Genomic DNA, 19,290 nt, shown 5'->3' on the forward strand with positions numbered 1-19,290 from the left:
AATGAAAGAAAGAAGGAGAGAAGGGAAAGTCCTTGGGAGTCACTCAGATCTGTAAATTAAAATAAAGTGTTTAATATAGGCATAGTACCCCCCATACATGATTTATATCATTTGGATGTGGTCATCATCCTTTCTTTGAGTCAGCACTACTATTCCTTTCTCTGATTTCTACTTCAGCTCACCAGTATTTTTAGCAGGACGAATAGGGACTCTAAATCCATTGACCATGCTTTATGTTCAGAAAATATTATCCCTTAATAAATGTCTGGCTATTATCTAAAAATGAAGGCGTCTAACCCTTTCAATATCAGCAATAAACTAAAATTGCTTCAATTTAGGTATAAAATGTATTTGAACATTGTGAGAAAAAAGGAAAGAGAGGACACAGGAACCCACAAACAGGCTGAGAACACAGGAACTAGCATGGGTTTGGTACATTATCACATGACATTTGCATGTCTGGGATGACTAAGAGCTGTCCGTTAAATAGAGGATGACAGGTCATAATTATTCTAATGCAATACATTGTACATTAAATAAGGATGGCTGGGATAAAGTGTCAAATGCAGGTCATTAGTGATGACAAGGGCTGGATTCAGCTGCAGCAGCTGTCACCATCCCAGGTGGTGACCACACTGCCATAATCCTTACCTAGTGGAGGTCTTCCTGAGAAAATGCAAGCCAATAAACCCAGTTAAAATATATGAATAATAATTATTGTATAGAGAAATGCACTTAAAATCTCAGGGTCTGCCAATGCCCCAAGAATATACTCATTGGTAAACTGTATCTTTACAAGTCAGTAATTCCATTGTAATGTAAGTGAAGTTTTGGTGACATTAAATTCTGAGTTTAAATTTTATCACTTACCAATTGTTTGACCTTTGTTAGTCTCCTTTGTGCATATAGTGATGCCTGTCATTTAAGTGGTTAACTAATAATTCCCATTAATTTCCATTAATTTCATTGTTTATACTCATGGGACTATAAATTACAACCAAAACCATACTAAACTGTGGTGCATTTTCTGTATATTTGTCCAATTAATTGTGAAACATAAATTAAAGCAGAATTTAAGTGGCTAACTAACATTTCCAATAAACTATTTAAAGCTCAAACTAAGTTAATACATTCACTCACCATCTACCTGCAGGATCCCAGCAACTTACCTGACCTTTCTGAGCTTCCGTTCCCTCATCCATAAAGTGGGGATAAAAGCCCTTTTCCACAAGTTGTTTTGAGAATTAGACTAACATATGTAAGATAACTAGTACAATGCGTGGCACTTAGCTACTGCATTAGAGATTGTGTTGGCTTTTTATCATTAATGATGATGTAAATAATGATTGTAATGTATGCTGACTTCCATAGACTTATATTCTACATTTTTTAGTTAAGTATATGCCTCAAGTTTTGACTTTCTATGCTGGCTGTCACAGGTTTTGTTCCTGATACTGTCCCAACATCACTATAGTTATTTAAGGAACATAGTTAGCTAAGGCATATACTTATCTTTTAAGGTTAAGGTATTTGCTACATTCTTGTATTTCCCAATAACAGGTTGCTATTTCCATCAACTTTGTAATGAAATATTTCTCACAGGCATTTGAAATATTAATGGTCTAAGAATTTGTGATCAAAATAATAAATCAAATATTTTCTATTTGTAAATAATATCTAAAAGATACTTTTAGCTAATCGATCAAGATTAAGATAATTCTAATGTAAGAATAAAATTATGATCAGGCCATAGACCTTCAAAGGCTAGAGGTCACCAGAAGTGTTACTTGTCATCCATAGCAAAAACAAACAAACACTTAATAAAAAGAGTATATTTAGCTGACTTACAAAGTGATTGATTTTCACTTAGCATTTGTCTACCATTGCTAGTCCAACTTGGAAAATCGATTCCAAAGTGGCCCAATGGGAGGACAGTTCCATGGAGCTATACGCACTTAATGATGGGAACACATTAGAACTCCACTGCTTATACTAGTATTAAATAAAAGAAACTTTGCTTTTAAATTCTATTGCAGTAGTGACTCTAGGCAGCAAGTTGCGACACATCAAAATGACAATGGACAATGGAAATAATCAAATATCACATTAATATCTTCTCTTTTTTTGAAAGAAGAAAAGCAGCAAGAAATAGACGTCTTATAAAGACAAAACTGGCATAAAATTTAAATACATTGTTCTCTTAAATCTGTATCCTCTTCATTTTCTTCCATATGCAGTATTTTCCATTTATTTTAAGCTACTGGTAGCCAAATACTCATTATGGATATTTTGTATATTTTTTATAACATTGAAACATATTCCAGAATATTGTGAGAAATATATGCTACCTTTTAATTCTTATAGTAACTTGTAAAATGTTTATATGTGTTTACTAATTATTAGTGGCCTCATGAAATGTCTAATTACTAAAAAAATGTGAATTTAAACAGACTTGTAAACAATGAACTTAACTTTCTATCTACAAAAATTATTTTACACATCAAAGATTATATTATTTTACTCATCAAAGATTATATTATTTTACTCATCAAAGATTACTGAAGCCTACTGGCTGAGAGGCCCAGTGCAAGGTCCTGGGATTCTCCTAGTGAACATGACAGAAAAAGTTCTATCTTCATAGAGCTGGCCTGCTTGGAACTAGATGAAAAACGTGATTGCTAAAATTCAAAAATATCTTGGTGATAATTTCTTTCTCTATATACAAATGAGAAAACTGAGGACCAAAGAGATGAGGAAATTTATGCTTGGTTTCAAGATGATCAATGACAGTATAGAGATGTCAAGTTTAATGCCTCCAAATGTAGTGCATTTGTTACCAATATTCAACCGAGGACTTTAGGCATATCTGTAATTCTGCCTTCTTCCCATAACTTATGCCCAACTACCAGACTCTTACTCCAGCCTAGAAAAGTACTTGTAATTCCTGGAATGTACAAATTATATCATCCTTCTTATTTCTTCAAATCTGCTCTTCCTTCTGAGGCACAGAGTTGAAGAAGGGGTGGAAGTTCACAGTATAGCAAGGGGTTGAATTATGCTACTTTTAAGATGCAAATAAATTTTCTGTGGAACTTACTGCCATTTCTAAATATTGCCTTTTATTTATATATGCATGTAGAATTAAATATATATATAATATTAAATTAATATTAAGTATTATTAAGTATAAAATTAAATGTTATATATAACAGAGTAATATGCATACATTCTGAAGACCTGTTGAAATGATTTATCGGTATATTGGTACAGACATAGACACAAAATTGATCATTTCATCACAGGAGAATCAAATTCAAAACTGAAATTTTAAAAGTACTTCTCTACCTATGTAATAGCCTTAATCCAATCAGTTATTGACTGAATGGGGAGTGGAATAAAGTGTCACACTGTAAAATGACAGCATTCACTGAACTGGGAATTTAAACAACTTGGGTTTAAATCTAGACTCGGTTACTTTTTAGCAATGTAACCTTGGTAAGTTCACAAAACATCTCTGGGTCTCACATTCTTCATCTGCAAAATGGGAGGAATATCACACCTACTTTTAATACTGTTAAGAGTTTAACATACCTAAATAATAGTAGGTACTCAATAACTGTTATCTGAATTTGAGTTCTAAATCTTTCCTATAAATTGCTCTTTCCTGAAATTATGAGTGCCTTTAACAAGTACAATGCTCTGCCCCCCCCATTAGACTCATAAACAACCCCCACATATACATGCATGCACACACGTGTAAACACACACATGCATCTATATAGTAAGCCTGAGCTTGTTGTCTATCTAAAAATCTCTAAGAAGCAAAAAGATGACCCCTGACAAATCAAGAAAAGATATCTGAAGCCATACATTTCTGACTGTTCTTGAAGAAGAAGAAAGGAGAAGGAGGAGGAGGAGGAGGAGAGGAAGGGGCGAGGTGGGATTTCTACTGGGGGAAAAAAATTACTTTATCCAAGAAATGACTTGGCGACATGAAATTCCACCAGACCTGCCACATCATAATTTTATGTGATTCTTTTTGTGACTCATGATGAGAGACTACATACAAAGATAAACTACATTGATACAGGGCTAGGATATACAGAAAACCACATATTCTCTCCACTCCTGTCACAAATTTATTTGCAAACTTTCCAAGAGCCTAATTCTAATTTCACTTGAGCATACTGTTGTCCAGCTCCAAAACTTTACTATCTCCAGTGCCTATAAATTAAAATCTAAACTCCTGGTATCTGCAGACTTGATTTTTTTAGTCTCTCCAATAATTAGTTACTATGTGAAAAAATAAAGAGGTGGATAAGTAAAATAAATGAACAGTGTTTCATGTTTGTCCTATTTACATTTAAAGTTGACCATAAAAAGAACAAAAAATTACTGTAAAAAAGAAATATATACCTCAGAGCCAAATCTGTAATTTTAAATTTGTAGACAATACTCTTCAAGCCACTGACTCTAACTTACTACTGAAATTCAAGTTACAGACATCAGATATAAGATATACATGTAAAAACTAAATTTGAAAATCAGTAAAACCTAAATTAATTTAGTATGCTGTATGTTTTCATTACAGACCTTTTCTTTTTAGTTTGTCCAAATGTCTGGAGAATATGAGACAATCCTGAAATCATATTTCTGAAGTTTAAGCTTTCTCTGTTTTTAAAAGATTTCTCTATGAAGAATTACAAGACATTTTTCCATAGCCAAAATGATTATAATTAATACAGTTAGATGCAACTGAACTTGAGAAGTATCTCAGAATAATAACAGATTCAATGGTGAAAGGAGTTTAACCCCAAAAATACATGCATGGAACAGCTACCAGGGGAGAGACAGGAAAGGAGATTTTAAGAGGAGACTTCTTAGTCATTTCAAGGTTCCATTTGTTGGTTAGGGTTGCAGCAGTGAAATGTGCAACCTTACACACATATAATTTGTAATTTATTTAAATAAACATTTCATTCTCCTATCACCTGCATATTTTTCAGGGGAATAATATCTTTTCCCCACTTTTCATTCTTTCTCTTTGTTCTTTCTATCATTTCTCCTTTCTAGCTCTTGATTCTCCCTCTTCCTATTTCACATTTCCTCTTCAGTGAAGTATTTTGTATTCTGGTAAACATGATAGTAATATTACTCAGATTTACTGCTGTTGCTATGCCCAGGGATTTTATTTGGATTTATTGTTACTTGTCTGTAATTCCTAACTGTTCCACAGTAACTGTTAAAGGTGAAGGCCTGAATATTAAGCCAGGGAAATCTTTGAAAGATGTAAATGAAAATATTTATGTAAAACGCACATACACACACACACACACCTCCCTCCTAAACCTCTTATCTCATAATAGAGCATCTGATACCAAAGCATGAACAGTATATTACAGGCTTAACTTCAGTATTAATAACTCAGATTTAAAACTCTTGGCAATTAATTAAGATTAATGACAGAAGTTATCCCCTTCTCCCCAATGTAGCACTTCCTCTCATCTCTTCTATGCCCCACTCCCTCCACCCTCCCAGCCTCCTCTCAGACTGTAAAAACCGCAGGTCCTGAAACTTTGATCCTGTTATCTGCTGCCTTTTGTATCAGAGATTAACGAAGTAGACATTAGCAAATTTACAACCAACGGCTCAGACAGCTGCCCTAATTTAAGTAGTTAATGAAAGAGGAACTGATCTAGTTAAGAGCATAAGACTAGTCTATAATCTGGATTCAGAGGACAGGTAAAGCCATGCCACTCCTTGTGGAGAGTAGGAACTGAACTTAAGATTCAGTCCTCTTCTCACTGTTGAGAAGAGCCAGCACTTCTATGAACTGGACTAAGCTGCTGCACAGAAAATGATTATGTAATAGGTTCACACTATAATGTATCATTTCACTGGGATAGATACAGATCTCACAAGAATTTCCATCACTGAAAACTCTTCTTCAATAGACTATGAAACAAACATTAAATCTGCCTTAGGAAAAAAATGAAGGGGGAGAGATCAACCAAAGGACTTGTATGCATGCATATAAGCATAACCAATGGATACAGACAAAGTTAAAATGATGTATCTTTTAAGAATCAGTAGAGTCTAATGCATATATTTATCAATAGTTCATTTTTATTCAATTATAATAAAATGAAGAGGGGCATTAATAGACACAATTCTTTTCATTGAATCAATATCTTGTGAACATTATAGGGAAATATTGTGACTTGTTGACGTAGGACATCATACTCTGAATTAGGAAGTTAAAGTCTTTACCCCACTCATTGAGTTGTGAGAATCATAAGGTCTGCTGGGCCTTAGCTTAGATGCATCAGGTGCAGGATAGAGAGAACAACAGGGAAAAGTTAAAATTTGAAAGCTATACACAGGGAATACGGTAGGTCCAGGTAAACACAGATAATGTTGTGACAATAGAATATCCAAGAGGAAAATTCATATAAGTTTACAGAGACATGCAAGCAAAATTCAGGAGAGAGGATAGATTTTCGAAAAATGACATGCGTATTATGATAGTGAAACAGTGAAAATCTGTGTGCTCTCTAGAAAAGTAGGATGAGAAAAAAACATAAGATTAAGGATTAAAACTTAGGAATCAACCAATGCTAAAAGGTAGGAAAAAGGGGATAAATGAGGGTTAGAGAAAGATAATCAGAGAGTAAATACTCATAACTATAGAACTTTTTATGCCATGTATATAAATGTGCTATTTAAATACTTATTAAAACACTAGAGGCCTGGTGTATCTGTACACCAGTGGGGTCCCTCGGCCTGGCCTGCAGGGATCGGGCCAAAACCAGCTCTCCAACATCCCCTTAGGTGTCCCAGATTGTGAGAGGGCGGTACTCGGGTGACACACTTTGGAATCAGGCTCCCTCCTCTGTGGTTCTGGGTGCGTCACCCAAGAACCGCAGCTGCCAAGTCACCACAGCTCAGCAGCTCCTGCATTGAGTGTCTGCCCCCTGGTGATCAGTGTGCATCATAGCTACTGGTTGGAGTGTCTGCTCCCTAATGGTCATTGTGCTTCATAGTTACCGGACAGTCAAGACAGTCAGCAGATTGGCTGGTTGCTTAGGCTTTTATATATATAGATGTCTTACAAATTTTCTTACTAACTCTGTTAGGCAATTAAAATATTATGTGATATATCATGTATATGTGTAATTACAAACCCATAGAATCCTGTGTATAAGTGTGTGTGCACACTGTTCTCACTGGGGTCATTAATGTTAATTGAATGAAATATACTGAATTCACAATAAACTCTTTGTTAAATCCTTAGTGTCAGGAAATGGCTTTAGTAGAAAAATTTATTGTAAGAAATAGTGCTTCATTTTTTAAAACACGTTAGAAATCTCTTATATTGATTCAAACTAAAATTGTGCTTCATAGTGGACAAGCAGGTTGATGATCAATTTCAACCAAGAAAAATCTTTACTTAAACTTATAAGTTAGTACATAAAATGTATATGATGAGACTAAATACAAATTATGTCTGGACCAGGACAGTAAAAAGGTAATTCACTATCCAAGTTCTACTTACATTTTCTTTGAACAAATAAATGTTTTGGTAATTTAAGTATATTCTATATTTCACATTAGGAAACCAAATTAAGTCAACACTTTTGCCAGCTAATATGCATAATTAAGAAATGGGTTTATTTAAGCTAAGAAGTTGTATGAAAAAGTACTCTGATAAGTTTGTTATTTTCCATTGAAATGGACATTAGTTGATGACATACACCCTGAGAAAAACATGTTCTATAGAAATATATGCATATTCTTATGTTCATCATATTATGCACACCCATATACAGATGTAGACATACATCTATCAGTCAGTGGGATTGTAATAACAATGGCATGTTCATGATATAGGTTATTTTAGTAAAAATTTCATTCAAATATGTATGATCCAAAGTTAATAATTACTTCTACTAATTTAAACAGGGTATTTAAGGTATCATAAGGGTGCCAGGAAATGTAAAGACAAGAAATAATAAGAAAGAAAGGTACTACTGGTAACATAAAGGACAGGAAGGTCTAGTGGTACGCTTTCCCAGTGATGAAACATCATAATTGGCCTAAAGAACCATATAAAACTTCAAATCTTACAGAAATGAAAGGTAAGCAATCACTTTATAGTTTTTTTTTCATTGATATTTTTCTCTGCTATTTCATTTAAGTATACAAAAAAAGGGAAGGTATGCCAGGCCAGCGTGGCTCAGTGGTTGAGCATCAACCTATGAACGAGGAGGTCATGGGTCAATTCCCAGTCAGAGCATATGCCCGGGTTGTGGACGCAATCCCCAGTGTGGAATACGCAGGAGGCAGCCGATCAATGGTTCCCTTTCATCACTGATGTTGCTATTTCTCTCTCCCTCCCCCTTCCTATGTGAAATCAATAAAATATTTTTTTTAAAAGGAAAGGTATGAAAGTGGGCATTTTGTGTACAATTGCTCAAAGAAAGGGTTTCCTTACAGTCCCTAAAATCTATTATGACACAACACACAGGGTGGGGCAAAAGTAGTTTCAGTTGTTCTTATGAAAAATAATACAATAATGAATAAATAGTAATATAAGAATAAACTATTTTACGTACTCAAAACTGTAAACCTACTTTTGCCCCACTCTGTATTTAGATGGAACCTAAAAACTAAGTTCAAGAATACAGTCATGAGCAGCAGCATCAAACCATTTGAGTGAACGTGTCAATCTTTTTGGTAACACAAGTGGTTTACAGTTTGCAAATGGGGAGCTTAAAGGCGATGTGGCATAACATCTCTGCTATCAAGGTGTTCGGTCTGAAGATGAAGCGATTGATATTTCTGAGCTCTGGGTGATCTGTAACTATCAAGAAGTCAGAGTGATCCTTGGGAGGGTTAGAAGGGTTGAAGAATCCACACTGAGGAGGGCAAGGCCAGTTTGATTTGAGCATGAGAATTCAGGAGCAGGACGGTCAGAGGAGTGAACATAAATCTAGAATGAGAGATGTAAACAGGAGAACCGGTCTGAGACCATGTGCCTCTGAAGTTATCAGTTACTCTGGTGCCTTTTCAACGAACCTGCCCTATGTTCAGATTTGTTTGGGTAGATTTTTAGAAATTGAAGACTAACATTGAGTTCTATCAGAATGGACTGTTTTTTAAGCAGCTACCATCATTTCAGAAAATTAAAATTGTATTTGCATAAATAACAAAAGTAATCTCAACAAAATAAATTTAGCTCAATTGGAAATTCACCATGCACTTATGTTGCTTATTTCACCACTAACTGGTGAACACTTTGCTACACACTAGCATCTGTCCCTAGGCCATTGCTCCCTGGCTCCTCCCACTCCAAAGGATGCTTTAGGTCAGCACCTGTCCTTCATCTCAAATGGTCATGCAGAATTCCTCAGGTGAGGGAGCCCACATTTTCTTTTCAATATATTATTTTTATTGATTTCAGAGAGGAAAGGAGAGGGAGAGAGGGATAGAAACATCAATGATGAGAATCATCGATTCTCTCTGCCTCTTGCACGCCCCACACTGAGGATTGAGCCCACAACCCCGGCATGTGCCCTGGGTGGAATCAACTGTGATCTCTTAGTTCATAGGTCATGTTCAACCACTGAGCCACACGGGCTGGCCTACATTTTCTTAAAGATAATAATTTACATGACTATAGAGTCTGTATTATCGTACTATACCCTGGGGTTTTACTTAACTGGCTATTTTAAACAATTCTTTATGTCATATATCTGTGTGTGCATAATTGTGAGTTTTGCCATATTCCCAGAGAAAATTACACTTTTTTTTTTTGGCTGAACCTAGATGGTAGAGGGGGAAACCCCCTCAGAAAAGAAAAATGCTGCCTTTACCAGTACCATGAAGCTCTTACTTTTGACTTAAAATCTTATTTTTAATATCCAAATATAGACATGCAGCCTTTATAAAGAGGAAGAAAATTAAAGTCGAAGCAATTTTCCTAACTTTACTAAAAGAGTGTGCCGATCAGAAAAAATCAAATTCTATTTCACCTCCATGTCATCAGAAGCCCCGTGATATAAGTTGAAAAACAAATAGTGGCCCCGCTGGCATGGCTCGGTGATGTTTCTCTCTCTCTCTCCCTCTCTGAAATCAATAAAAATATGTTTAAAAATAAATAAAAACAAACAGTGTGGGTGTACACCACGGGTGTTACTATTACTAGGAGCCTTCCAGGGCAGTATGTACATTTACCTCTGCTTACTGGTGAATGAGGGATTGCGGCCTGAACGTTAACATAACCTCAGGTACAGCCAAGAAGCTCCGCGGGGATTTAACAGTTTGTGGAACAACTCCAAAACCGGCGCTGCGCTCTCCTCTTTCTCTGCCTTTCTGCTTCTCTAACTCTCCCTTTTCAAATTAAAAAAAAGAACGCGTGGTAATGCATCATTTATAAGTTACCTTGTTATTGCAGAAACAAAACACTGCTTTGAAAACCAAACAAACTCCTGCTGCGCACTCCCGCGCGTTTGATGGAGGCCCTTCAAAAGAGTCCCCGCTCGGCGGAGGTTGTTTATTGGAGTCTGCGATCGGTACCTGCTGTCCCCCTCCCTCCCGGGAACCTTGGCGGCAGATGTTGCAGCGCTCGGTTGTCTCTGAAGCGGCGTTCTGTCCCGCTCTCCCCACCGCAGTGGAGTCAAACCGCATTAGATCTCGGTATCTGCGCCTACGGCAAGTTTGGGAGCGCAGCTGTGTCCACCCCTGCTCCTACCTTTGGTGTTTCGGGCCTCCAGGCAGCGGCTGAGACCAAAACGGTCCGGCCGCTCTCAGCTCCTCCCCGGGCAATGCGGCCGCTCGCTGGCGGCTGGGGAGGCCGCCGCCGCCGCTGCAAACAGATGTCGGCGACAACCTGCGGGCTCACACCTGGCCGCGGCCCGGCCCTCGCCCAGCGCCGAGACCTTCATGGCTCGGAGGGGGCGCGGCCCCACAGCCCGCAGACGTACAGCCGCCTCGGCAGGAGCTGGCGGCGCGGAGAGGCAGCGGGAGCGAGGGACGCGGGGACGGCTCCCGCCGCTTTGATACTTTATGCCTGAACTTCAATGACTTGATCAAGGACTTCAATTCAGCCGTGAATTCTGCCAATGAGCCCGGCGCGGCCTCCGCGTCATGAAAGGAGAGTATTTGACTTGCAGAATAAGTGTGCGTGACTCTGGGTTTAGTGCTACGTTCGCTGATTTGTTTATTAAACGGAACTCTCAGGAGGCAGAATCTGCAGTAAACAACTTATAAATAAATGACAAGACTGTTTTCCAAGGTAGGAAACGTGCCGCTGACGAGGCAGAGGTTCTGTTATATTGGAGCCATCAGCCACGGCCTGAAAACAATTGTGTTTTACTGTTTCTTAAACATCATAAAGTTTGTTCTTTTTCCTTTTTTAAGAAAAAAAGACTATTCCTTCCTTTAAAAATTCGGAAATGAAAGCACTCTCGTTTGTTTCCTGATAATATAAAACAAACTGCATTCAATTCCAACTAGAATATTTTTCCAAAAGCCTACCTAATTCCTATAACATACAAATTGCTTTATATTTACACACACACACACACACACACACACACACACACACACCCCTCCTACACCATTAAACAAATACTTCACAAGAAGTATACTCAGTAGTAAACATACACCAGCTTTTATGAGTACAGGAAAATAACAAAATTATGTGCAAATGTTATTCAATTTATATGAAAAAAAAATGCAGTCAAAACAACTCCAACACTAACCTTCTCATTCAATGATTTCCCGGCTACCAAGAAAATCCAACACAAAGAGCCCTGCCACTGGGACATCTTGATCCATGTTAGGCACTACCTCAATATTTGTTGTTGAATGAACGAGACTAATGCATCCTTTCAAAAACCAAATATATCAACTTATCCAAACTCAAAGATCTCTTCTGTTCCCAACCTATTCTGGTTTTAACTTCCAACCTCATACTTCCTAGTAATCCACAAATGATAGTATTCTTGGCCGCCTCAGAGACTTTGCTCATGATGCTTCGTCAATGGAAATGCTCATTCTACCTAACTCCACCTGATGAAATCCTACCTTTTTTCAAAGACATAATGCCTGTGTTTTTGAAAAAGCATCCAAAATTCCTCCAAAAGGAAGATTTAATCTCTCTTACTGTATGCACTCAAGATCACATTCTGGAGTAAACATTATTTATATATGTATATGTCTCGGTTCCCAAACAAATTTCAGGTTTCTTAAGAGCAAAAGCTACAGTTTGTACACCACCTGCCCCCTTGGTTAGTATTATCTGATGCCATTACTTGTACATATTTATAATAAAAATTATTTAATTAAATCAAAATTGATAGGAATTTTGAAAGACTGAAAAATAAATTTTAATTATGGGAATTAAGAGAATATATAAAGTATTGGCAAGAGTGCTAAGAGCATTGTCTGTTTTTGCTGGCCAATACATCTTCAGTGTTAGCAATTCCCAACACATGAACTAATGTCTAACATGAGGAAGAGAAAGTCTAGCATATTGAATGATAAGTAGAGTTGCTATATATTGTTGCAGAAGCAGAACTCCAAATCATGTGTACATTTAAACAGAGGTACTATTAAATATAAGACCACTCTATTAGCCACAGAAGTCTAGTAATGAAAACGTCTGCTTCAAAAACTACCTCATTCTCTCTACCTGTGGTACTAGCAAAGGGTAAATGATCTGGGAATATTCCCGGAATATTTTCTAAAATTAGATTTCCTAAATGGTTGAATTCAGATATTTCTGAAATCACCCCCATCTCATAGGAGTAAAATCGTAAGATTTAGACATTTTTGTCTTTTAAATACCATGACAGAACCATACAACACTAAATATAACTTTAGCTTGGCACTGTAAAATAAATATGAATCTCATCACTTATTTATCCTTAAAAAAATAGCTTATTGCACCTGAATGAACCGAAGTCCTCTGAAGCTGAAGTGAATGATGTTCAGGGTCGTGCTGACACATAATGAAAACACTGTTGTTACCACTAACAGTGGTGTGTTCCTCAACAAAGCTCACTATTGTTACATACCAATAGGTTTTAAACATTTTTTTTCTACATTGATACAATAGCAAATAGTGCTAATATATTAAAGAAATTATAAAACTGGAGGAATTCTAGACAAATCTCCAAAAACAAAAAAAGCTTCAAGTAGGCTTACTTGGTAGAGAAAATGCATACACATGTGTATTTGTATATTTCTATACATATGTGTACGTGTGTATATATTTCTATAATGCTTTCAAAGACACTTTCATATATTTAAGAAATTAGATTCATCAACTGTTGGAGGCAGGGAAATAACATATTTATACCGAGAAATAGAGGCTCTGAGGCGTGTTCTCCAGTCTTCATTGCTAGGAAATGCTAGAGAAAGACTTCAATTCCTAACCTGGAGTCTGTCTCCCCAATGGGTGAAACCTCAGAACATGATGTCGTCCAAGTCAAAGGCTGAAGCAAAGAGTGTGCTCATTAAAGCAAGTGTACAGTGGGCCATACTTTTTTATGTATTACTTGAAAAGGGACTTATTAAACTGCATCTTGAAGATGTAGTCTAACAACAGAAAATTTATTAAGCACCATATATAATAGGAGATGATAATTCCTTCCTCAAATGTACTGAGGGCTTTAATTTCTTTTTGATTATTATTATTTCACTTTCATTATACAGACCCACGCAGTCAGCTCCTTCCCAACACATCCTCGCATACAAACCTCATCTCCTTCCTGAGGTCGCATCAGGGAAACCCGGTCATACTGCCGCCGCAGCAAAGCCCAGAGCGCATCCAGCCGACCCTAAAGGGAACATATTTGTAAATTCCTAAGGAAAACACGCAACCTCTATTGCCTGAATATATCAGTTAAAATGAAGATGGTACAGCCTAATCCAGGGGTGGGCAAACTTTTTGACTCGAGGGCCACAATGGGCTCTTAAACTGGACCGGAGGGCCGGAACAAAAGCATGGGTGGAGTGTTTGTGTGAACTAAGATAAATTCAAAGTAAACATCATTACATAAAAGGGCACGGTCTTTTTTTTCAATAGTTTTATTCATTTCAAACGGGATGGATCCAGCCCGCGGGCCGTAGTTTGCCCACGGCTGGCCTAATATCTACTCTCACTTTTTTCATAAATTAAAATAAAGAATAAGTAAGTAATAAGAAGAGGAGGTCCTTGTCGCTGAGAACACATTCAGTGGCTATAATGCAGACTGCATGTCTGCTATGTGATGGACCTGGGTCCTCCTTCAGAGACTTGGGAGGGGAGGACAAAAAGAGTTACAGTTTCTCTGGGAAATTTCAGTTAAATTACACAGAACTTGGGCAATACCTTAATTGGTGTGTACCACTTTGTCTGAGGAGGCTGGTACGAGGGTCTGGGTCGAGGTGGCCTCGGTCGGATGGGTTCCTCTGTTTCTTCAGGGATTGTCACCACAGCATTTTTGGCTTTCTCTAGCCTTGCACCTTCCTCAGTAGATCCTTTATCACCCCAGCGAACCTTTCAAACGAAGGGGAAAACATTATCTCAGATATACAGTGTCTTGGAAAAATAAGTTCTGATTTAACCAACGGTCCTTCAGTTCACCACGTCAGAGTAAAAAGAAGATGCATAGTAGACTAACTCTAAATTTCTCCTCTTCTGAGATTTAATAGGTTTATCACCATTACTTATGGTCTAACATTAAGATCCCAGAAAAAATAAAAATAAAAAGCCCTTTGTATAAATCTAGAGTTAATTAAAATTCGAAGCAACCATTTTTCCATTGTTTCAAATAAGGAATTAATAGGTAGTTCATAATGCCTGATAGTCTATAATCCTATTCTTTAATCGGATAGGGCCCTCTTCCAGCTAAACACATACCCATATATAGAATACTGATGGCACTGAGGAAAACAGATGATAATAACGATAATTACAATTTATTGAATGCTTACTATGTGCTCACCTGCATTTAATTCATATAAAAATGCAATGAGATACTGTATTTTGCCTTCCAGATGAGGGAACTGAGACCCAGAGAGGATAAGTGACATACCCAAAGCCACATAGCTAGTAAGTAGAGGGCAGAGATTTGAATGCAGATAGTCTGAAATAGGTTAATAAGTTTCAAAGAGGTTTGAATTTTATAAATGTATTTTACACAAAGGAGTTCATTGTTCCTTCCAAACTTCTCATAAAGTTTGATTGAGGCGAAATGTATGATTTAAACATTTATTCTTCAGAAGTAAAATAACTATATATGTTTTTTCCTTACTTTTGTAAAGCTTGATTTTGTAAAGTGACTTTCAGTCTTTAGTTCCTGTTCTCATCTGAGTATGGTTACTTGATAGAACAGTTTTTCATTGAGGAAGACAAATTTTGAAGAAAAAAAACAAACTCGGTTATGGAAAGAAAATTTCAGAAACACCAGGGATTTCCACAAATTTTAGGGAATTTTATTCTCTGAAAATTCTGGGCATTAAAAAACCACAGGGTCAACCGATTGTTTTCTCTGTTTTAAAATGAACAAGAAATAAGAGCTAAATCTGAGCTCAGCTTTTTCATGTGTGAGCATGTGAACAAGATGCAGCCCCTAGAAAAGGCTTCATCCAACCAAGAGCAGTGGAGAAGTCCAAAGCCAAGGGCATTGCCAAAGATGACAGAGGTAACATAAATGAAGCTCTAGAAAGAAGTAGGAAGGCCTGTCCAGGGCACACTGATTCAGCAGAGTTAAGTGATTTCTACAAAGAAAAAATTGTTAAGTCCATTTTAAAGCATTTTAATGACCTCAGTGGGTTGGAATACAGATAATCCCTATTCATAGAAAGAACTATTCCCCGCTTTTTGGTAAGGCTTCCTTAGATGTTTTTAGCTTCTTTTTTTTTTTTTAACTACAGTTTTAGAATAGGCTTTCAATTTCAATTGGGCCCTATTGACTCATCAAAATGTATCTGTATCTCTCGGTATGATCAGTGGTACTGGAATGTTCTTTATGAGGGTGTTAAATTGCTTTAAACACCATTAAACCTTTAGAGCAAGATAGCTGGCTCTCCTTCCAGAGAAATGACCTTCTCTTTCAAATCACAGCACCTTCACCTAGATAAACTAAGACTTCTAAAATCTTTAGATACAGCTAAATTGAACTACAAAACCCTAACATCAGGACACATATCCTTGCAGTTGTAAAGTCTCAATTTTAAGGGGAGAAACAAAAAATGGAAAAGATGCAGTAAAGTAAACATACAGTATTATAACTCTGAAAGTAATTCGGAATAGAAGTATAAGAAGATACATTTTAGATCCATGTAGAAAAGATAGATTTTAATGCTTCTCAGCCTAACCTTCACAGCTGGCATCCCAAAGGTCATGGTAATCATCTTTTCCCTCCAAGTTTCACTGAAAAACCAATCTCAGATAAAGAACCCAAAGCTGGTTAAACTAGAGTTCTGACCCAAGATGGCATTTCCAGGAACTCAACTATCAAGACACTACATGTATGAAATATGGTTGCTGAGCTCTAAAGGAAATTCTTCATGTAAATCTACTAGTGTTAGTTCATGAAGTAGCTGTTTTGTCATCATCACCATCAGACAAACAACATAACAAACGATCTCACTTCATCTCAAAGTCTAACTTTATAGTTTTCCTAAAACTCTTAAAAGCAGTTGAGTATGTACACAAGTATATGTATACATTTTAATATTTTAGTTTGACCACATTAAGATGGTCACAAAGGATAAAAGAATACAAGACTAAATCACCAAAGGGAGACTTAGCAGAGTTCATATACATGGATATTTTTTCGGGGGTAGGAGGCGGGGGGGGGCAAAGTAAGCACAAGCTAGATAATTAAGTTCTTCCAACTCTGCTTGACTTTCATGATAAACAATAATATTCCATAATTTTCAGAGAATATTTGGATGACTAGAAGGTTATATTATAAAGGAGCAATTTCAGAATCAAGAAAAGAAACAAAAGCAGTTTCACGCTGAATTGGCAGAAACACACATTTGAAGTCATTAGGTATTGTGGATCAGCTGTGCTAACAGCTGTTATTAACATCAGCTCAATTCCAGTTTTCTACAAATTTCTATTACCATAGTTCTAACTAAAATCCCTATACCAGCTTAAAATAGCATTAGTTATGAAGATTTGTTCTGTAATTCAGATGTGGTCATAATTTCTAGAATTCCTTTTACTTTCCCCAGTTCAATGAATTTTTTCAAAGAAAATGCTTTCCAGGTTTGGATAGGCAAAATTTTAAAGCAGATTATGTGTTCTGTTTTCCCTCTCCAAGTTTAGGTAAGTTCATGTTTGAGAAAGTTTAATGATGTTTAACGATCACTTCAATTTTTATTGTGTATTTTTAGGTATTGCATTTCCCCTTTGTAATGTCCACATTTAATTTTTCATTTTTTGTCATTCTCACTCCCATTTCCATCTTATTGATGGAATACACCATAAAATGTAGCCAGAATTATCTAAAGCTAAAATGGACCTCAATTATTAAAAGTGGGTGAATCCTTGTCATAATGTTTTTCTCAACTGAATAGAAAGAGGCAATATAATTTCACATGTTAAGAGAATAATGCTTAAAACTTAAAGTACAAGTTATTAAAAAATGTGTGTGAATCCTTGGCTTTCTTGAGCATAAACCAATAATATACCCTTTAACTTAGGACCTTTTCAGCTTATGCCTATGCTTTTCTTTAGAAAGAGATCTCAATCTTTGGGACACTGAAATATTGAACTAGCGAAAATCTGGCATAATTCCTAGAGTTTTAACAAGAACATTATTTACTCATCTAAAATATACTAATATATTACATACTAACACATACGTATCTTGTTGTCATGTGGTATTCTACAAGTGTAGATTTCAAAATGAAATTAAATTTATTGTTCTGAATACAGGATTGGGCAAAAGTAGATTTATAGTTGTATAAAAATTATACAATAACTAGTAAATAATAATACAATAATAAACTATTTCACATACTCAGAACTATAAACCTACTTTTACCTCACCCTTATGAGTTCAATGTGAAATAAATAAGGAAAAAATGGAGATATATATAGCACAAATTGAAAATCACTCCATGCAGAGAAAACTATTCTAACGATTTGTGGTATATCATGTCAAAACTTTATTTTCCCTTTGCAAACATCTTTTTACACATTCATTTTGAAATGAGGCTAACTAAGCTAAAAATAAGTTGTGATATCATATATAGATATCCAAATGTAACACTTATTTACAAGTGTATTTTCTATATACAAAGGAATATCTAATCCACGCTTTCCCACGCCTCCAAGGCTAGAACGGCATAGCAAAGGCAGGCTGAAGGAAAATGGCCTTCCTTCTGTATCAAGCAACAAGAGCTAGCCCAGTTATGGTCTTCATACTACTTGATATTCCCAATTACCCACAGGCAAACCAGATGCAATCTTCTCTCCAAAAGACAAACTTAATAGATTTTAGCACTGGCCTTTTTCATGGCTTATAGGCAATGAGGTACTTGTCTCTAAAGATATTTCCACAATAGAGTGGCAAGCTTTTATGGATAATGTGCATTATTTTAACATGTAATGTGCTCAAGAACGTGACAATCACTATCAGATGACTTGAATAACCATTTCGATAATGACAACCATGTTAAGTAGGCCTAAGCTTTTTTTTGAAAACTACTGAAATTTATTGTAAAAAGAGGAAACTTTTATTGGGAATCTGAAATTTATTGAAGTGTTTAAAAAAGAAAAAGTTTTGAGGTTGCTAGTTAGCTAATTGACTTCTGCTGGCAGTGATGGGACAAAGCAGATATGACAGAAGACATGTGCCATGACTGCACAACATAAAAAAAATTCCTTATCAAGAGGTAAAATTAAAGGAGAAAAATATCAAGATCTGTGTTTAATAATGAAGGCAATATATCAATGAAAAATTCTTTCAATTCTCGTTGGGGTGAGATGCTGGCATATTTGAACTAGTGAAGGGCTCAGTGCTGGCAATGATTGCATATTATTAATTAACTAGAGGCCTGGTGCACAAAAATTTGTGCACTCCGGGGTGGGGGTGGGGTCCCACAGCCCGGCCTGTGCCCTCTCACAGTCTGGGACTCCTTGGGGGATGACCACTTACTTGCTGGCTTAGGCCTTCTCCCCAGGACATTGGGCCTAAGATGGCAATCAGACATCCCTCTGGCAGCCCGGCAGCCCTCAGGGGATGTCCACTTGCCAGCGGGGAGCAGGCCTAAACTGCA

The 19,290-nt window shown here is 36.6% G+C and overlaps 1 protein-coding gene across 1 annotated transcript in view; it reads right to left on the reverse strand.

Moving 5' to 3' along the window:
• The window catches only part of ANTXR2 (anthrax toxin receptor 2), a 137,863-nt gene that overhangs the window by 43,483 nt on the left and 75,090 nt on the right, over positions 1–19,290 (reverse strand). Inside the window, exons 15-16 of the mRNA XM_006778224.2 lie at positions 14,381–14,548; positions 13,767–13,847 (exon numbers count right to left, since the gene is read on the reverse strand). Of these exons, the coding sequence (XP_006778287.1) occupies positions 13,767–13,847; positions 14,381–14,548 (249 nt within the window). The remainder of the gene's footprint in view (positions 1–13,766; positions 13,848–14,380; positions 14,549–19,290) is intronic.

This window comes from Myotis davidii, unplaced genomic scaffold (assembly GCF_000327345.1).
Source record: "Myotis davidii unplaced genomic scaffold, ASM32734v1 scaffold449, whole genome shotgun sequence".
NCBI classification, from domain to species: Eukaryota; Metazoa; Chordata; class Mammalia; order Chiroptera; family Vespertilionidae; genus Myotis; species Myotis davidii.